Genomic DNA, 15,833 nt, shown 5'->3' with positions numbered 1-15,833 from the left:
CATGAGTATTGTACCAGGCTGAGCTATATAATGAGTATAGTGAGACACTATTTCAATAAATTGAAAACAAAACAAAACATTTGCAAAAAAATACCCTAAATCAATATAAAAACTTGTCTCTTTAAAATTCTATGTTATTATTATATATTTGACATTGTCCATTTGTTTTTTTCAAGTCTTCTTTTGAGGCTTTCTGCTAGATTTATTCTATCAAGTTTCATACCACTTTGACCTCTATAGATATGTTTCTGTAACATATTATTAATATCATTGACAGACATTTTACTTTTCCTTTATTTCCTTTTATTAATCTTTATTCTGCTTTGTATGGCCGGTAAAGAAAGTAGAACTAGGGGCATGAGGTTATAGCTCAGTGGTAGGGTGCATATTTAACATGGGTGGAGTTCTGGGTTCAAAGGAAGGTGGAGGAAGGTAGGAGAGAGTAAAATGAGAATTCCTGTTTAGAGTATAGCAATTCCATCTGTGCATCACATCCCTTGATGTTGAAATTATTCAAGGGACAGGACAATAGAAATTGATCCCTTTCATTGTAAGCAACATTTTTGTGAACTATCAAGATTCTATAAGACAGCCATCTGTCATTGATCTAGGATTTCAGGCAGGCTTGCATGTTCCAGAAAAGCCGTGATTCTGGCAGATGACCAGCTCTCTGTTCATAGGCAGGCACATCTGCCACAGAATTACAAGAAACTTGGTACTGCTTTTTTGTTGTTTTTCAAGGAAGGGTTTCTCTGTGTAGCCATGGCTATCCTGGAACTGGTTCTGTAGACCAGGCTGGCCTTCAATTCAGATTTGCCTGTGTGTGCTGGGATTAGAGGTGTGTGCCACCACAACAAGGCTGGTACTGCAGTTTTAATTCTACATTGGATCTTCATTATAGCTTTAGTTTTTAAGAACTTTTTTAAAAAGTCATAAGGTACAGGCCAGTTGGGGCAGCTCAGAAGGTAAATATGCTTGTCATGCAGTCCTGACAACCTTAGTTCAGTACCCAGAACCTGCATAAATATAAGCAACCAACACAGAGTGTCTTCCTGCCTATACACACACACACAAACGAAATGTAATTGAAGACTGCTTAAAAATATACAAAGTATGCAGCCTTGCCAGGCCACAGAGGAAGATGATACAGCTAGTCCTGATGAGACCTAATAGACTAGGGTCAGATAGAAGGGGAGGAGGTTCTAGGGAACAGGCATAGGCGGAGAAGAAGGAGGGATGGTAGGACTGGGAGAAGAGGGAGGGGCTGTAGCAGTAATACAAAGTGAATAAATTGTAATAAATAAATAAATGGAACTCAATAAATAAATAAATGATGTTTTTAACATTCAAAAAAAGTACAAAGTAGGGACTGCAGAGTTGTCTGAACGGTAGAGAGCATTTGTTCTTGCAGAGAGCTGGAGTTCAGTTCCAGCACTCATGTTTAACTGCCTTGCACTCCAGCTTACAGAATCTAGACCTCTCTTCTGTCCTTCATGGGCAACCCTATATACGTGCACATGCTACACACAAAGATACAAACATATACACATAAGTAAAAATAAAGTAAATGGTAAACATATACAAACTAGGCATGGTGGCTTCCATCTGTACTTCCAGTACTTGGGAAGTAAAGCAGAAGGTTCACCAAAAGTTCTAGGTCATTCTGAGAGCTTACCAAAATAAACAATTAAAAAACAATGTAGGTGTCTATCTGTCTCATGGCTGTGGTCCCAGTACTCCGGAGTTAGAGGAAGATCTGGACTCAAGGTCATCCTCTGCTTTTTAGCAAATTCAAGGCTAGCCTAAGCTATATGAGACCCTGCCTCAGAAAGAAAAAAGGTATTCGTGTGTGTACATGTACATACAAAGTAAATGCCTCTTTTATTAATTAATTACGCCTGGAAAGAGTTAGATAAAAGTCTATGTATGTTGCTCATCTTGCTGCTTTTCTCTAAAATGCTGTTTGTATGTTTAGAAGGCTTTACATTCTTAATGCTTTCAGAACAGGTCCTGTAGCCATGTTCCTTGAGTAGGGTTCAGCCGTATGTTCAAAAGACTAGCTGAAGAGTGCGCATTCCTGCAATTAACAAAACAATCATCTTGTGTGAATATGTGTGAGTTATAAGCTCACTCTCAACGTTGGTATTCTATGAAGATAAGTAGTTGGGTTTTGTTTTCTTTATTAACTAAGCTATTGAAGATTAGATTGAATATTTTCTGTTAAGGTTTCTAGCTTGAAATTCAAGTAAAGATCCTGTGGTTTTTAAATTTATTTCCTTTGTGCTTTTCCCCATTCTCTAGAGATTACCTCTGTGGAGGCAGACAGTAGTTTTTCTGCTCTAGTTCCATCTATTTTGTCTTTTCTGTTTCTCCTGAAATTATTGCTGATGATTTTGCTATTAGACTTACTCTGTAACTGGCTTCTTCGTGGTGATAAGTGAGATGACCTGTAACCAAATGAGTGGTTCTTCTGTCTGAAGACAGCAGTAAAGTGACTACCATGCTCATTGGTATATGTGCTTTTCTCTCAACTATGATCTATGATCTTGGGAAGCACAAAGTTCAACTCTAGTGATTGCTGAATGCTGAAAGTTCTTCATTAATGGAGTTCCCTGAGGGTATAAAATGCCCAGTGTCCGAATTTATGTAGCTTACACTTTCCTAAACAGATGAGTGAATTGGGTAATTTGAAAGAAGCTTCCGAGTTCTGTGATTTACAGATTCTTTGTCCTAAGGAAATGTAGACTTTTTTTTTTTTAGGTAACAATAATTTATTGTCTATTTTGAAATAGGAGATAAGTTTTTAAATGTTGCTATTACAAAAATATGATAAATCTTTGAGGAGCTAGGTATGATATAGCTCAATTGGTAGAATGCTTGCCTAGCATTCATGAAGTACTGACTTTGATTACCTCATACCACATAAAACCAGTTGTGATGGCACATGCTTATAATCTATACTCAGAAGTAGAATTGATTGACTACAACATTTAAAATTGCATCTGTCTGTCTGTTTGTCTGTCTATCTATATATCTTGTTTTCTGAGGTGTAGGTTAAGCTTGCTTCAAACTTAGCCAAGGTTAACTTTTAACTCCTGATCTTCCTTACTCTTTCCCAAGTGCTGGGAAAGTGGGCGTGCTGGCAGGCAGCTGCACCATTTTAAATTAGGCTAGCAACATAGAGGGAGTACTTTCTCTGTAGTACTCATTCATTAGCACTGCCTTTTTGCTTTGATAGTATGCATCCTAGTTGAGTGCACATGTTCAAAAAGGTTTGGTTGTGGTGGTTATTTTAGTTTTGTTTTTAGTAAGGGTCTGCTTCTATAGCTCAGTCTGCCCTCCACATAGTCCACCATATACCCAAACCAAGACTCTCCTGCATCATCAAATCTTAAATACTAAGGTTATATAAATTATAAACATGTCTGGCTTGATTATGAGTTTTGGTTGGTTGATTGGTTGTTTTGTTTGTTTTTGTGGGTGGTTTTGTTTTGTCTTAAGACAGAGTCTCACCATATAACTCTGGCCTGCAGTTTGCTGTGTAGACCAAGCTGGTCTCTAACTCAGCGATCTGCTTGTCTGTTTTTTGTTTGTTTGTTTCTCCTTTTCTCTTAAAGACAGGGGACACTACACCTAGCTGATAAAGAGGTAAGAACAACCTCGTGGTGGTTTTTGCCTATCATTTATATACCAAATTGACAAACTCTTATCTTTTTGGATAGCCTCTGGCTGCCTTGTTAGCTATTTGCCAATACTACACATCTGTTTAGAACAGTTAACCACTCAATTCTTAGGGTGGTATAGAGCAACATGTGGTTGTTTGCCTGCTGTATAAAGGTTTAGAAACTGCTTTCATTGTTGTTGCTGTTTTTAGTTAGGGCCTCACTCTGTAGCCTGAGGTGGCCTGTAACTCATTATACAGCTCAAGCTGGGCTCAAGCTTATAGATGATCTTTCTGCCTCAGCTTCCAGATACTGGAATTGAAGGCGTGACCCACTATGCTTGACAAAACTGTCCAGTTTTTCAGAAAAAAAACTGATATGAACCATGTGGTTGGTTTTGTTTTTGTTGTTGGGTTTACATACATGAAATCTAGATTTTAAAAAATCCAATATATGAAGAAAAAGGTGAACTATTTGGGAAAAACAAAGGGACCTGTGAGACTGTAGAGAGGGCAGTGAGGTGTGTGTGTGAATTTCCATCACATATGTCTATGAAACTGGCATAATGAGTTCTATTATTTTATCCAATTACTATATATTTAAAAAAAAAAAACCTTCTAAAGGCCCTTTTCCTAAATAAGAAAGGAAATTATTGTTATTAAAAATTGAACACAGCCAGGTATGATGGTGCATGCCTTTAATTTCAGCACTAAGGCAGAGGCAGGTGGATCTCTGTGAGTTCAAGGACAGCAGGACTACTTAGAGACCCTGTTTTAAAACAAAACAGAAAAACCTGAATACTACATTAATCAAAGTTATTTATGTATGCTGCATTTACAATCTTTAATTTTTGTAGATATAAACAAATACACATAGGAATGTTTGTAACAGTATGTTTCATAACATTGAAAGCTGAAAACAGTAAGTGCATACACACACAGTGTATTTCAGCCAGTACAACTGTTGCATTCCTCACATAATAGTAAACAGCAAATATACCCAGATCTCCTTCATACAAAATGATCTTACAGGAATGTCTAGTATAGTAGATACAGATGAGTACTTGGAGCCAATGGTGGTGGTACATATCTCTGATCCCAGCTTTCAGGGAACTAAGACAGGAGATTTGCAAGTAAAAGGCTAGCCTGGACTATGTAAAGAATTCATAGTACATAGTCTCAAAAAATTAATTTCTACCCACAAAATTTACCAAAGCTTTAATAATGATTATTTAAAACAATATATCCTCAGATTATTATTACTTTCTTCTGAACTTTTGTGTAATTTAAAGTGTGTTTTAGCATGTACTAATTTTCTAAAAATAAAGTGTTTACCAACCAGAATTCATACTAACACAAACAAGAAATATCCGCTGTTTTTTTAAGATTTGATATCTGAACGAAGCACAGCAGTGCACACCTATAATTCTAGCACTCAGGAGTCAGAGAGGCAAGAAGAGTGAGACTTTGAAGTCACCCTGGACTACATAGTGATTTATTGGCAAGGAGGAAAAGAAGGAAAAAAAGGTAGATGGGTGATTGAGCACATTTTGGAAGAGCATTTCATGCTGAGAGAGCTGCCAGTGAGTGATGGCTCATGGAGAGGTCTGTCTTTGCCTATGAAAGGGGTTGCACATAATACAGCTTTTAGCTGTGCTTTCAAAGACAACTGTGGTAAGAACATACTGTCATGTGGAGATCATCTCTAAAACATGAAAGGATCTTTGCCCTGTTTGCTCTGAAAATCTAAGATTGGGGGAAAAAAAAGCCCAGTTGTAGAAATTTGATCATAGTTTTTCTTCTTGGGTTTCAGGAACCAATAAAATCACGTGCTCCACAGCTTCATTTAGAGTACAGGTTTTATAAACAGCTTGGAAGTGCAGGTAAGTCCTTTAATTTTTCTCCCTTTAATTTATTTGTTTATTTGGAGTTTATTTGGATACCCAAAAGTAAGTTTGTTTGGTTTGCCTCTTTTCCTAGATCACTGTTTATTGGATAGGTGATAAACATGGCCCACCAAAAGATGTTTGCTGTCTGGCTCCTGGAGGTGCAGTTGAGGGGGTTGTTAATGCTGTGACCCTACCACAGGTCAACCCTTAGATGCTAAGGGTTAAAGCTAATTAAACCCCACATGCTTTAGGGATTTGGGATTTATCTCTTCCCTGACTTTACATGCACCAGGGGGAAAAGGAGAAAGGACTTGTCATTTGCATGCTGTGCTTTAGAGCTTAGTTGAGATAAATTCTAAAGTACAGCACCATGGCTTTACTCATTGTTTTGTTCATTTTACAAAATCCACTCATTGGCTGGAGAGACAGCTCAGCAGTTAAGGGCATTGGCTGCTCTTTTAGAGAACCTACCCAGTTTTGTTTTGTTGTTTTGTATTTGATTTTTTTGAGACAAGTTTCTCCATGTAGCCTTGGCTATCCTGGAACTTACTCTGTAGACCAGGCTGGCCTCAGGCTGCCTTTGTCTTCCAAGTACTGGAATTAAAGGCCACCACCACGAAGCTGACCTACCCAGTTTTGATTTCCAGTACCCACATGGTGGCTCACAACCCTGTATAGCTCCAGTTCCAGGGGACCCAGTGTCCTCTTGTGGCCTCCTCAGGCAAGAGGCCCACATAAAGTGCACAGACATCTATGCAGGCAAAACCCCATAGATATAGTAATAATAATGTAATTTTTAAAATTGCAACTGGACACTAAGTTCTCAGATATGTGTAAAACTTGAGGCTGATTTCTCTAGTCTGAGAACAAAATTGATGGAATTTTGTTGTTTGTTTATAAATAAGTAGCTATACATATTTTTTCTCTACATAATTAGACCATATATATTGAGAAATCTTTTGAGTTGACAAGGAAACTTACATTGTAATTCAGGGCTTCCAGAGAATTTCTAGTTACTCCATTGTTTTTTTGTCCATATGAGAAAGTTAGTTCTTCCACATGATGACTTATTTGCCAAACGTTTATCTTTAGCTCTTCTCCATATCTTGCCACTATTTTTCCTGTCCTTGGTTCTGTTCTGACATTTTTGCATTATTTTGTAATAACATTATGGCATGTATAGCCATCTTCATTGTATAATTTCTACATGTAGAATTTTATTCCATTTTAAATAATGGATTATCTTTTGAAACCCCTTATAGATTCTCAATGGACACTAAAGCCATGCTTGTTGGCTTGTTCATTTTGAGACAGGGTTTCATAGCCCAAGCTAGCCAAGATTCCTTATGCTCCAGTGTTCACCTCCTAAGTACTGGGTTATAGGTATGCACCACCACCCCTGGTTCTCAATTCTTACTCCTGGTGCTCTTCCTAGTGTACTAATGTTGGTGTGGTCTAGTTGGACTTGGCTTGGCTGAGATAGGGCTTTACATTGTCACCACAGGTGGTTTGGACCTTACTGTGTGGCCCAGTCTGGACTCGAATTTATGGTAGTCCTTCTGCCTTAGTCTCTCAAGTACTAGGATTACAGGTGGGCACCATAACATCTGGCTCATAATGTTGTTGAGTTGTAAAATTTTTAGGGTAATAACAGTCTTAGCCTAATTATGAAATACACATCTACAAACAAACACATCTCACATCTCACAAATCTAAGACATAGGTTAAAACATACCTAATCCATCCCAGCAGATGGTTGAGTGGGCCTGGGGAAGTGACCAGGCCAGTTTCTAAAATTTCTTCTATAAGCCCTTCCAGATAAAGCCACCAGAACAGGCTGTTCTTCTCTTTTTTAATGTGAAGCCATACACCATGATGCACACTGCAGTCCTAGCAGTATGGAAGGCTGAGGGGGAACACAGCATCTGAAAATGCAAATCAGAGCTAGAATATAGGTCAGTGGGAGAATGCTTACCTGATCTGCACAAGGCCCTGTGTTCAACTGTGGGAAAATTCTCTATATGAGAATAAAATCTGCTGTTAGAGTCGTGCTCTTTACAAACATGAAACACTGCAGTCCAGGGGCTTGGACATTCTCTATAAAGAAGTGTTACACAGAGACCATAAAGGGAGGGCTGTTAAAAAAAATCGCATATTGCTTAAGGGAGTGAAGAAAAACTAAAAGCCCCAAGATTTGTATGTCTGTCATTGCTACCAGTGAGAATAGGAGGGCTCTGCTGTTCTTTTCAGGCCAACTCTCACTGTGTAGAAGACTATCTGTTGGTGGCTTTTATCCCAGTGTCAATTCTGAGCGATCATCTAAAGTTACATCTTCTGCATTTGTGTGTATGTGTGTGAGCCAGAGTTGAATATTGTGTGCCTTCCCTTGTTGCTCTTCACCTTATTCCCTCTATTTGTTTGTTCGTTTGTTTGTTTGTTTTGTTTATTGAGACAGTGAACCTCACCATTCTGTTCAAGCTAACTGGCCAGTGCGTTCCCTACCTCTGAGCCATCAGGGTCATCTTTATTTTCTGTGAAATTCAGTGGTGGTTTCTGCCCCTTTTTTTATTTTTTAAACTTTTGAGCTTGCATATTGGCTTTTTCTTTTCAGATATTTAATTTGTGTTTTACCTGCATGTATGTATACATACATTGTGCATTCCTGGTGCTAGAAGAGGGTGTCAGATTTCTTGAAAGTAGAGTTGCTGACAGTTTGCCAGCTGCCGAGTGCTAGGACTCTAACCTGGGTCCTCTGGAAGAGCAGCCAATACTCTAAACTGCTGAACCATCTCCAACCCCCCTTTTCTTTTCTTGCATTTGTTGTTGTTTGAGTTTTTTTTTTGTTTTGTTTTGTTTTGTTTTTTTCGTTTTGACAGTATCTTGGTGTGTATCCCAGGCTGGGCTTGAGTCTTTCTATGTATTTCAGGCTATTCTTGAACTGAAATCCTTCTTTGTTGACCTCTTGTATGTTCAGATTACAAGTGTGTAACTGCCCAATTTTACCCACTGCTCTTAAAATAACTGGAGTGCATGTTGTCTTAATACTCTTGTCTGCAGCTAACAAGTGGGCAGGTGGTTTATCCAAGACAGTGGTTCTCAACCTTCCCAATGTTGCCATTCTTTAATATAGTTCCTCATGTTGTGGTGACCTCAACCATAAAACTATTTTCGTTGCTACTTCATAACTGTAATTCAGAGATTAATTTTTAATTCTGTATACCCTTCCCTAAGGATATAAAGAAATAAATGCAGGTCTCCAAGGGGGCCAGCAGTGTTGGATCACCTAGAGTTGGAGTTATAAGCAGTGGACTATAACTAGGAATCAAGGTCAGGTCCTCTGGAAGAACAGGACACACTCTTAACAGCTGAACCATCTTTCTAGCCCTCAAGTGTATTTTAAGATCTGACATTCAGTCTCAGGGTGGCTGGTCAGTATTTCAGTGGCAGGAAAAAGTTAGGCTAATTCCCTAAGTCTGCCTTTTTACATTTCTACCAAGTTACTAATAAAAATATTCCTTTGGGATGACCTAAAAAAGGAGAAACATAGTTTGAGTTAAAAGAAGATAAACAAGATTTCAGTTACTCTAGCTGTCTAAACTAGGCCACCCAGAAAGGAGGATGGAAGGGTGTGTATCAAGTGTGTCTGTGTGTCTGTGTGCTGTAAATAAACTCCTGGGGAAAATATTAACATTAACATCTCAGAAAAGGGCCTGAGAGATGGCTCAGAGGTTAAGAGCACTGGCTGCTCTTCCAGAGGTACTGAGTTCAATTCCCAGCACCCACATGGTGGCTCCCAACCGTCTATAGGGAGGTCTGATGCTGTCTTCTGGTGTGGAGGTATACATGCATGTAGAACACTATATATATATATATAATAAATAAATAAAAATTTTAAAAATCTCAGAAAAATATCTTAAGGAAAATGTTAATCGCTTCACTAACTCCTGGGTTCAAGGGAACCTCCTGCCCTAGGCCAATATCTCAAATTGCAGACAGGCAGCAGAGCATGAACTGGGACTGGTACCAGTATTTAAAGTTCGCAAAGCCCACTGTGTATGACACACTTCCTCAACAAGACCTCACCTGTATTGAGAATTTTTGTTTTTAAAAACACAGAATGTTATGGAAGTGTGCGTGTGTGTGTGTGTGTGTGTGTGTGTGTATGTGTATGTGTGTGTGTGTGTGTGTGTGTGTTTAATCCCAGGTGTGGGGCATGAGGCTGCTTCAGAGTGTCCACAGCAACTGACTATGATTTGCGTGGTGCTCTAGTAGGGGTGTGATTTTGCCAGCTGCAGATACTTGCAGCAAGTATATGACATTTAGAATTCTGGGGACTCCTGAGAGTGTAGAAAAATGCTGAGAGAGGGCAGTAGCTGCTGCTGCTGCTGCTGCAGTTGCTGGTAGTAGTTGCTGGTTGCTGTTTTGTGGTTTGTCAGGTGGTCATGTGCAAAGAGATGAGAAGTTGAATATCCTGACAGCAAAGATCAAAGTTGCTTCAAGGAACTCGATGCCCCTAATCAGCCAAAAGTAGTCTAACGAAAATGATGAGCCTTTCCCCCTCTATCTTTGTTTCCTACCTAGTGTTAGGGGGTTGGAAGGGTGGAATAATGGTGGAAAAATAGCAAACAGCGGCTACACACACATCCTCATTCTATCCCCAAAGTGCCTCCAACTGGGGACCAAGCATTGAAATGCTTGAGTATGTAGGGACATCTCATTCAAACCACCATTCATTGTGTGTGCGTGTGTACAATGCATGCACGCGTACATGCATGTGTGTGCTACCACGTGCATGTGGAGGTCAGAGGATAAGTTTCAGGAATCAGTTCTCTCTTTTCACTTTGTGGGTTCCAGTGATAGAACCCAGGTTATCAAGCTTGTAATAAGGGCTGTACTGGTTGGTTTTGTGTGTCAACTTGACAGAAGGTAGAGAGAGAAAGTCTCAGATGAGAAAATGCCTCCTTGAGATCCAGTTGTAAGGCATTTTCTCAATTAGTGATCAATGGGGAAGGGCCCAGCCCATTGTGGGTAGTGCCAACCCTGGGCTTGTAGTCCTCGGTTCTATAAAAAAGCAGCTAAGCAAGCCACAGGGAACAAGCAGATAAGCAGCATTCCTCCCATGGCCTCTCCACCAGCTCCTGCCTCCAGGCTCCAGTTCTTTTCATGACTTCTTCAATGATCTGGAAGTGTAAGACAAATAAACCCTTGCTCTCCAATTTGCTTTTTGGTCATGGTGTTCTTTCGCAGCAATAGAAACCCTAACTAAGGCTGGAACCTTTACCTGCTAAACCATCTCACCACCTGCCTTAAAACATTTTAAACAATTATATAGGAATAGGATGTAGCTAAATGGTAGGGTACTTGCTTATTGTGTGCAAGGCTCACACTTCTGTTTCCAGCTCAGGCATTCATGAAAGAAAAAGAGAGGAGAATGGGAGAGGTTCCACTGTTTTGCCCTAGGGTAGTGAGTCCTCCCAGAAAATTGCCCTTTCAGAACAGACTGTACTCAACCTGCTCTTGTTGAAAAAGAATCAACTTGGGAGACACAGTTAAGAGAAGCAGCTGATCTCTTTCTCTGAAGGAAGTACAACGATGAGTTGAGGTTAACCCTTGACTTTCCTGCTTTGAGGCTTGCTCCTCTCTGTAGAAGTGACCTGTGTGAAATATGTAGTCCTCATAGAAAAAGTTACAGTCCTGTTTTCTAAGTTAGATATCTGAGCTTTTGCATATCCTTTGCAGAAAAACAACACACCAGTGTCACTGTTGCTCTGCCTGGGAGCAGAACCTGCATACATGTGTGCATGAGTTGATGAGTCAGTAGCAAGAACCTGAGACTGCTATATGAAAAGTTGCTCTGAGCCTGGTGTGGTCATGCACACCTTTAATTTCAGCACTGTTTAGGAAGAGGCAGCTGGATCTCTATGAGTTCAAGGCCAACCTGGTCTACAAATCGAGACCAGGACAGCCAGGATTACACAGAGAAACCCTGTCTCTAAGAAAAAAGAAAGAAAAGAAAACAGAGAAGAAAAGCTGCTGAGTTACAGTAATGTAGGACAAGCTTCCGATAAACCAGTGTGTGGCTGGGCGGGCGCCAGAAAGGAGGTGCTACAGATCTCCCTATGTTGTGCTTACCTATCCCTACCTACCTTACTGTGCGGCCAGGCCGGCCTCAGACTTGTTACTTCCTGTTCCCGTCTCCTGAGTGCTAAAATTATGTCATGTCCAACTCAAATAGAGTTGTAAACTAGCAGTTAAAAGAACATTGATGTTGTAGTCCAAGTCCAATTAATAACTGATGCTGACACTGGGGACGGGAGATGATGAGATAGTAGGGAATAAGGTGGTTTTATATACTAAACTTAAAAAGTTATAAATCACTTACTTGGCACTAATTATTCATTTTCAGTTTAAAAGTATTTATTATATTTTTGAGTGTGTGCCTCTGAGCATATGTATAGGCAGCACATACATGCAGGAATTCTTGGAGGTAAGGTGGGGTGTCAGATCCTTTGGAACTGGAGTCATAGAAAGCTTAATTGAGTTGTTTCTAAGTTAAATCCTAGAAAAATTTCAAGTTTATTTTATTGTGTTAAAATAGTCTAAAATAGAGGTGGAGAGATGGCTCAGCAGAAGTACATACAGTCTGCTCTTCCAGAGGACCCAAGTTCAGTTCCCAGCATCTATGTCAGATGGCTCCAAACCTGTAACTCCAATCCCAGGGATCCAGTGCCCTCTTCCTGCCTCCAAAGGTACTGCATGCACATGATGTAGAGGATGTGCCAGCAGAACAGCTGTATATGTCAAATAAAAGGAAAGAAATTAAAAGATAAAATAAATTAATTTGGCCACGTGTGGTGGCATATGTCTTGACTCCTAGCGCTGGGGAAGCAGAGACTGGCAGATTTCTGTGAGTTCAGGATAGTGCAGCCTACATAGCAAATTTCTGGAAAACTATGGATATATAGTTAAGATCCTGTCTCAAAACAAACAAACAAAATTAATAAAATAGTCTAAAGCTAAATCTGGATTTTAAAAAACAACCGTACTATGAGTTTCCATCTATAATTCCAGGAATAAAACAACATAACATTACCCCTTAACTATGTTAGTTGGCCAAAATGAATAACTGATATCTGAGACCCAACACTGGGATCAGGATAAATTCTGTGATTGTGTCTGCCATACAGGTCGTCAATCTCGAGACCCAGGATAGCTGTGAACGTGACCAGTATAAAAATCATGACCTTAAAACATTGTGAATGTTTGGGTATATGTATTAAGCAACTGTTGGGTGTGAGCTGTGTAGGGACCTGTAGGTAACTACACCATGTCACAAAATTACAAGTATTAGACACACAGAGAGATTTCTTTTACACTGGGATCTTACTCATTAACTCTACTCTACAGTGATGTGCAGTGCTGTGAGAGACTTGCGCCTCTTGTAGAGCCAACTGCAGTTGACCCTTCTTTTCACTTTAGTATTCATCAGGCTTGTTGGCACATGCCTATAATGCCAGGACTCAGGAAGCTACATATTGAAGTCCTGTCTCAAAGGAAGAGACAGGACTTTAAAAAAGATTAAAAAAAGAGAGGTGAGGAGCTAAGAATTCAGCAGGTAAAAGTGCTTCCTGTGCAAACCTGACTCCTGAGATCACGCTCCAGAATTCATAGAGAAAGGACAGAACAAGCTCTCTAAAAAAAAGTTGTCTTCTGTCCTCCATAAAAGCATCATGGCACACATACACATATAAATAAACAAACAAACAGATAATTAAATTTAAAGTTTTTAAATTGTTTATAAAAGAGGAAGATATAAAAAGCCACTCAGTTTTGTCGTTTCCTTTAGTGGTAAAAGTTTGGAAAAATCTCTCTTGCAAGAGGAAAAAGAAACACATTTTACTCATATCATGGTTTGGGTTTTTTGTTTTTTTTTTTTTTTTTTTTTTTTTTTTTTTTTTTTCAATTACAGCAGAGTGTTGTGAAATTGTTGACCTGTACATATCTCACAGTGACACAGAGTACTGACACCCTTGCAGCGTGTTGTTTTTGTGTAGTGCAGACCAGCCGAAGGCATTTGCTCAGTGAAGGCGGGGTTTGTTACTTGAAATTTGTCTTTTACATTCAAAACAGAAGGTAAAGTTCTGGAAATAAGCCCAGCTAACTTATGTAGAAGGTGACTGTACTGGAGGGTTATAGTTAGTTCCAGAAAATTATTACTGTGCTTACATGGGCAAAGATTTAAGAGAGTGAGTCAGTCGCCAGTTGCTAGTCGGGGCTCACTTTTCAGAAGAACAGAGCGGTTCAGTTTCCGGTGCCCAAAAAAAAATACAATCAAAACCAAACAAAACAAAAACCGAAGCTTCTTGTTATCTTATTGTCCATTCAATTTAATTTTAAATTAAACTGCACCTTCCAAACATCCGTTTAGTAAATAGTCATACATCGATAACCTCGTTAGCGTCCGGAGAGTCGTAAGAACATCTCTTGTTAAAAGCACCGTGAATGGTACAGAACATGTACTTCTGTCTGCCTAAGCTTGTTAAAGCAGTTGACCGAATGTTGTCTCTGGGAGAAACAATCAACTCCAAGAAGACACCTAACTTTTCTTTAAGGTGTTTTCACACACACACATCTTTGAACATGTCGGGACACTAATGTACAGCTGCTCCTGAACGCACTGTCCAAACATTTGCTTTATCACTTCTAGAAACAAAAGCACGTGGGATACGGTGGTAATGTTACTTCTGGCCACGCTGGGTGGTTTTCTAGCCATGAAATCATGTCGAATGTTGGCAGAAAGCAAAGAAAGCCTTTTAACCAAAGCTCAGTATGCACACACACACACACACACACACACACACACACGCACACACAAAATGCTTGTTTATGGTGTCAGGATACATACTAATGTATGTATCATTCCTCAGAATGATAACATGAAAGAGAATAACAAAGAGAGCGCCATGACATTCACTCCTCATGATTTGTTTATTTTATTTATGTACTTACTTAGTTACTTAGGTTTTTTTTGTTTTTTTTGTTTTTTTTTAGGTTATCTGAAACAAGGTTTCCCCGCTTTCTGTCCTTTAACACTAAGTTGTACATACTAGTTCTGTGTTGTCTTCATGCCATCTTTCTTCCTGCTGGCCTGTATGTTTCCTTTCTTATTCTCAAGCCATCTTTGGGCATAGTAACTACTCTAGACCAGTGATTCTCAACCTCCCTAATGCTGTAACCCTTGAATACAATTCCTCATGTTGTGGTGATCCTCAACTCTAAAATTTTTGTTGTTACTTCGAAACTGTAATTGTGTTAATGTTATGAATCACAATGTAAATATCTGTGTTTTCCGATGGTCTTAAACATCCCTTTTGATTAGACAGCTGGCTCAGCAGTTAAGAGCACTGGCTGTGCTTCCAAAGGACCCAGATTCAATTCCCAGCATCCACACGGCAGTTCCAAACGAGTTAGCAGATCTGACATTCCCATTTTAATAGTTTTTGTAAGGAAAGTATTTGTTACTTTAGTTCATAATCTATCAGCATTATCATTCTTCAGGTTAAAAATCTGTAGGATAGATTAATTTACTTTGCTTTCTTAAATATCTTCATGCTTTTTAAAGGAACCAAAATTGTAAGCTCATCTGAGTATTCTGTCAGGTCACTTCTGCTCTAATAGTCATACTTGAATGAAGGGTAAAATGAAAAAAACAAAACCACAGCAGCCTTCAGCATCTGTTCCATTGGGAAGTGTTCTGTGGCAAACACTCTTACCTTTCCAGTTAGAAAAAAGTAATGCTTAGCTTTACCTTCCCAAGGTAAAGAAGAAGGTTGAATGCTAGGGACATTATGGCTCTGTGCTCTGATTAGTCATTGTGCCTTAGTGGGTGTTAGAGTTAATTTTTTGTTGCTATAACAGTTACTTAAAACAGTAATTTGGCTTTGTTTGGGTGGTTTTGGTCTTATTGTTTGGAGGGTTTTTGTTCTGTTTTGTTTTCCAAGACAGGTTTTCTCTGTGTACCCCTAGCTGTCCTGGAACAGAGATCTGCCTGCTCTGCCTCCCAAGTTCTGGGATTAAAGGTGAACGCTACTACGCTCAGCAGTATTTTTTTTTTTTAATATTTTATACATGTTTCTGGATGTTCAAGAGCATGGGTGCACGCTTCTGTTCATCTTCTGGTGAAGACATGCAGTTTCAATTTGTGGTACAAAATAGAAGGACAAATGAGTGTATATAGAAGACAGACCAGGGAGGCCAGGCACGTCATAGGCCTGGGCATTTGT

General features: G+C 39.3%; 1 protein-coding gene across 4 annotated transcripts in view; it reads left to right on the top strand.

The window, feature by feature from the left end:
* The window catches only part of Csnk1g1 (casein kinase 1 gamma 1), a 118,185-nt gene that overhangs the window by 46,609 nt on the left and 55,743 nt on the right, over positions 1-15,833 (top strand). For all 4 annotated transcript variants that reach the window (XM_021644224.2, XM_060384867.1, XM_021644223.2 and 1 more), the window contains exon 4: positions 5,475-5,544. In XM_021644224.2, the coding sequence (XP_021499899.1) occupies positions 5,475-5,544 (70 nt within the window). The remainder of the gene's footprint in view (positions 1-5,474; positions 5,545-15,833) is intronic.

This window comes from Meriones unguiculatus, chromosome 6 (assembly GCF_030254825.1).
Source record: "Meriones unguiculatus strain TT.TT164.6M chromosome 6, Bangor_MerUng_6.1, whole genome shotgun sequence".
NCBI classification, from domain to species: Eukaryota; Metazoa; Chordata; class Mammalia; order Rodentia; family Muridae; genus Meriones; species Meriones unguiculatus.
Note: the sequence above shows the minus strand (reverse complement) of the source record. Positions and strands in the feature narration are given on the sequence as shown.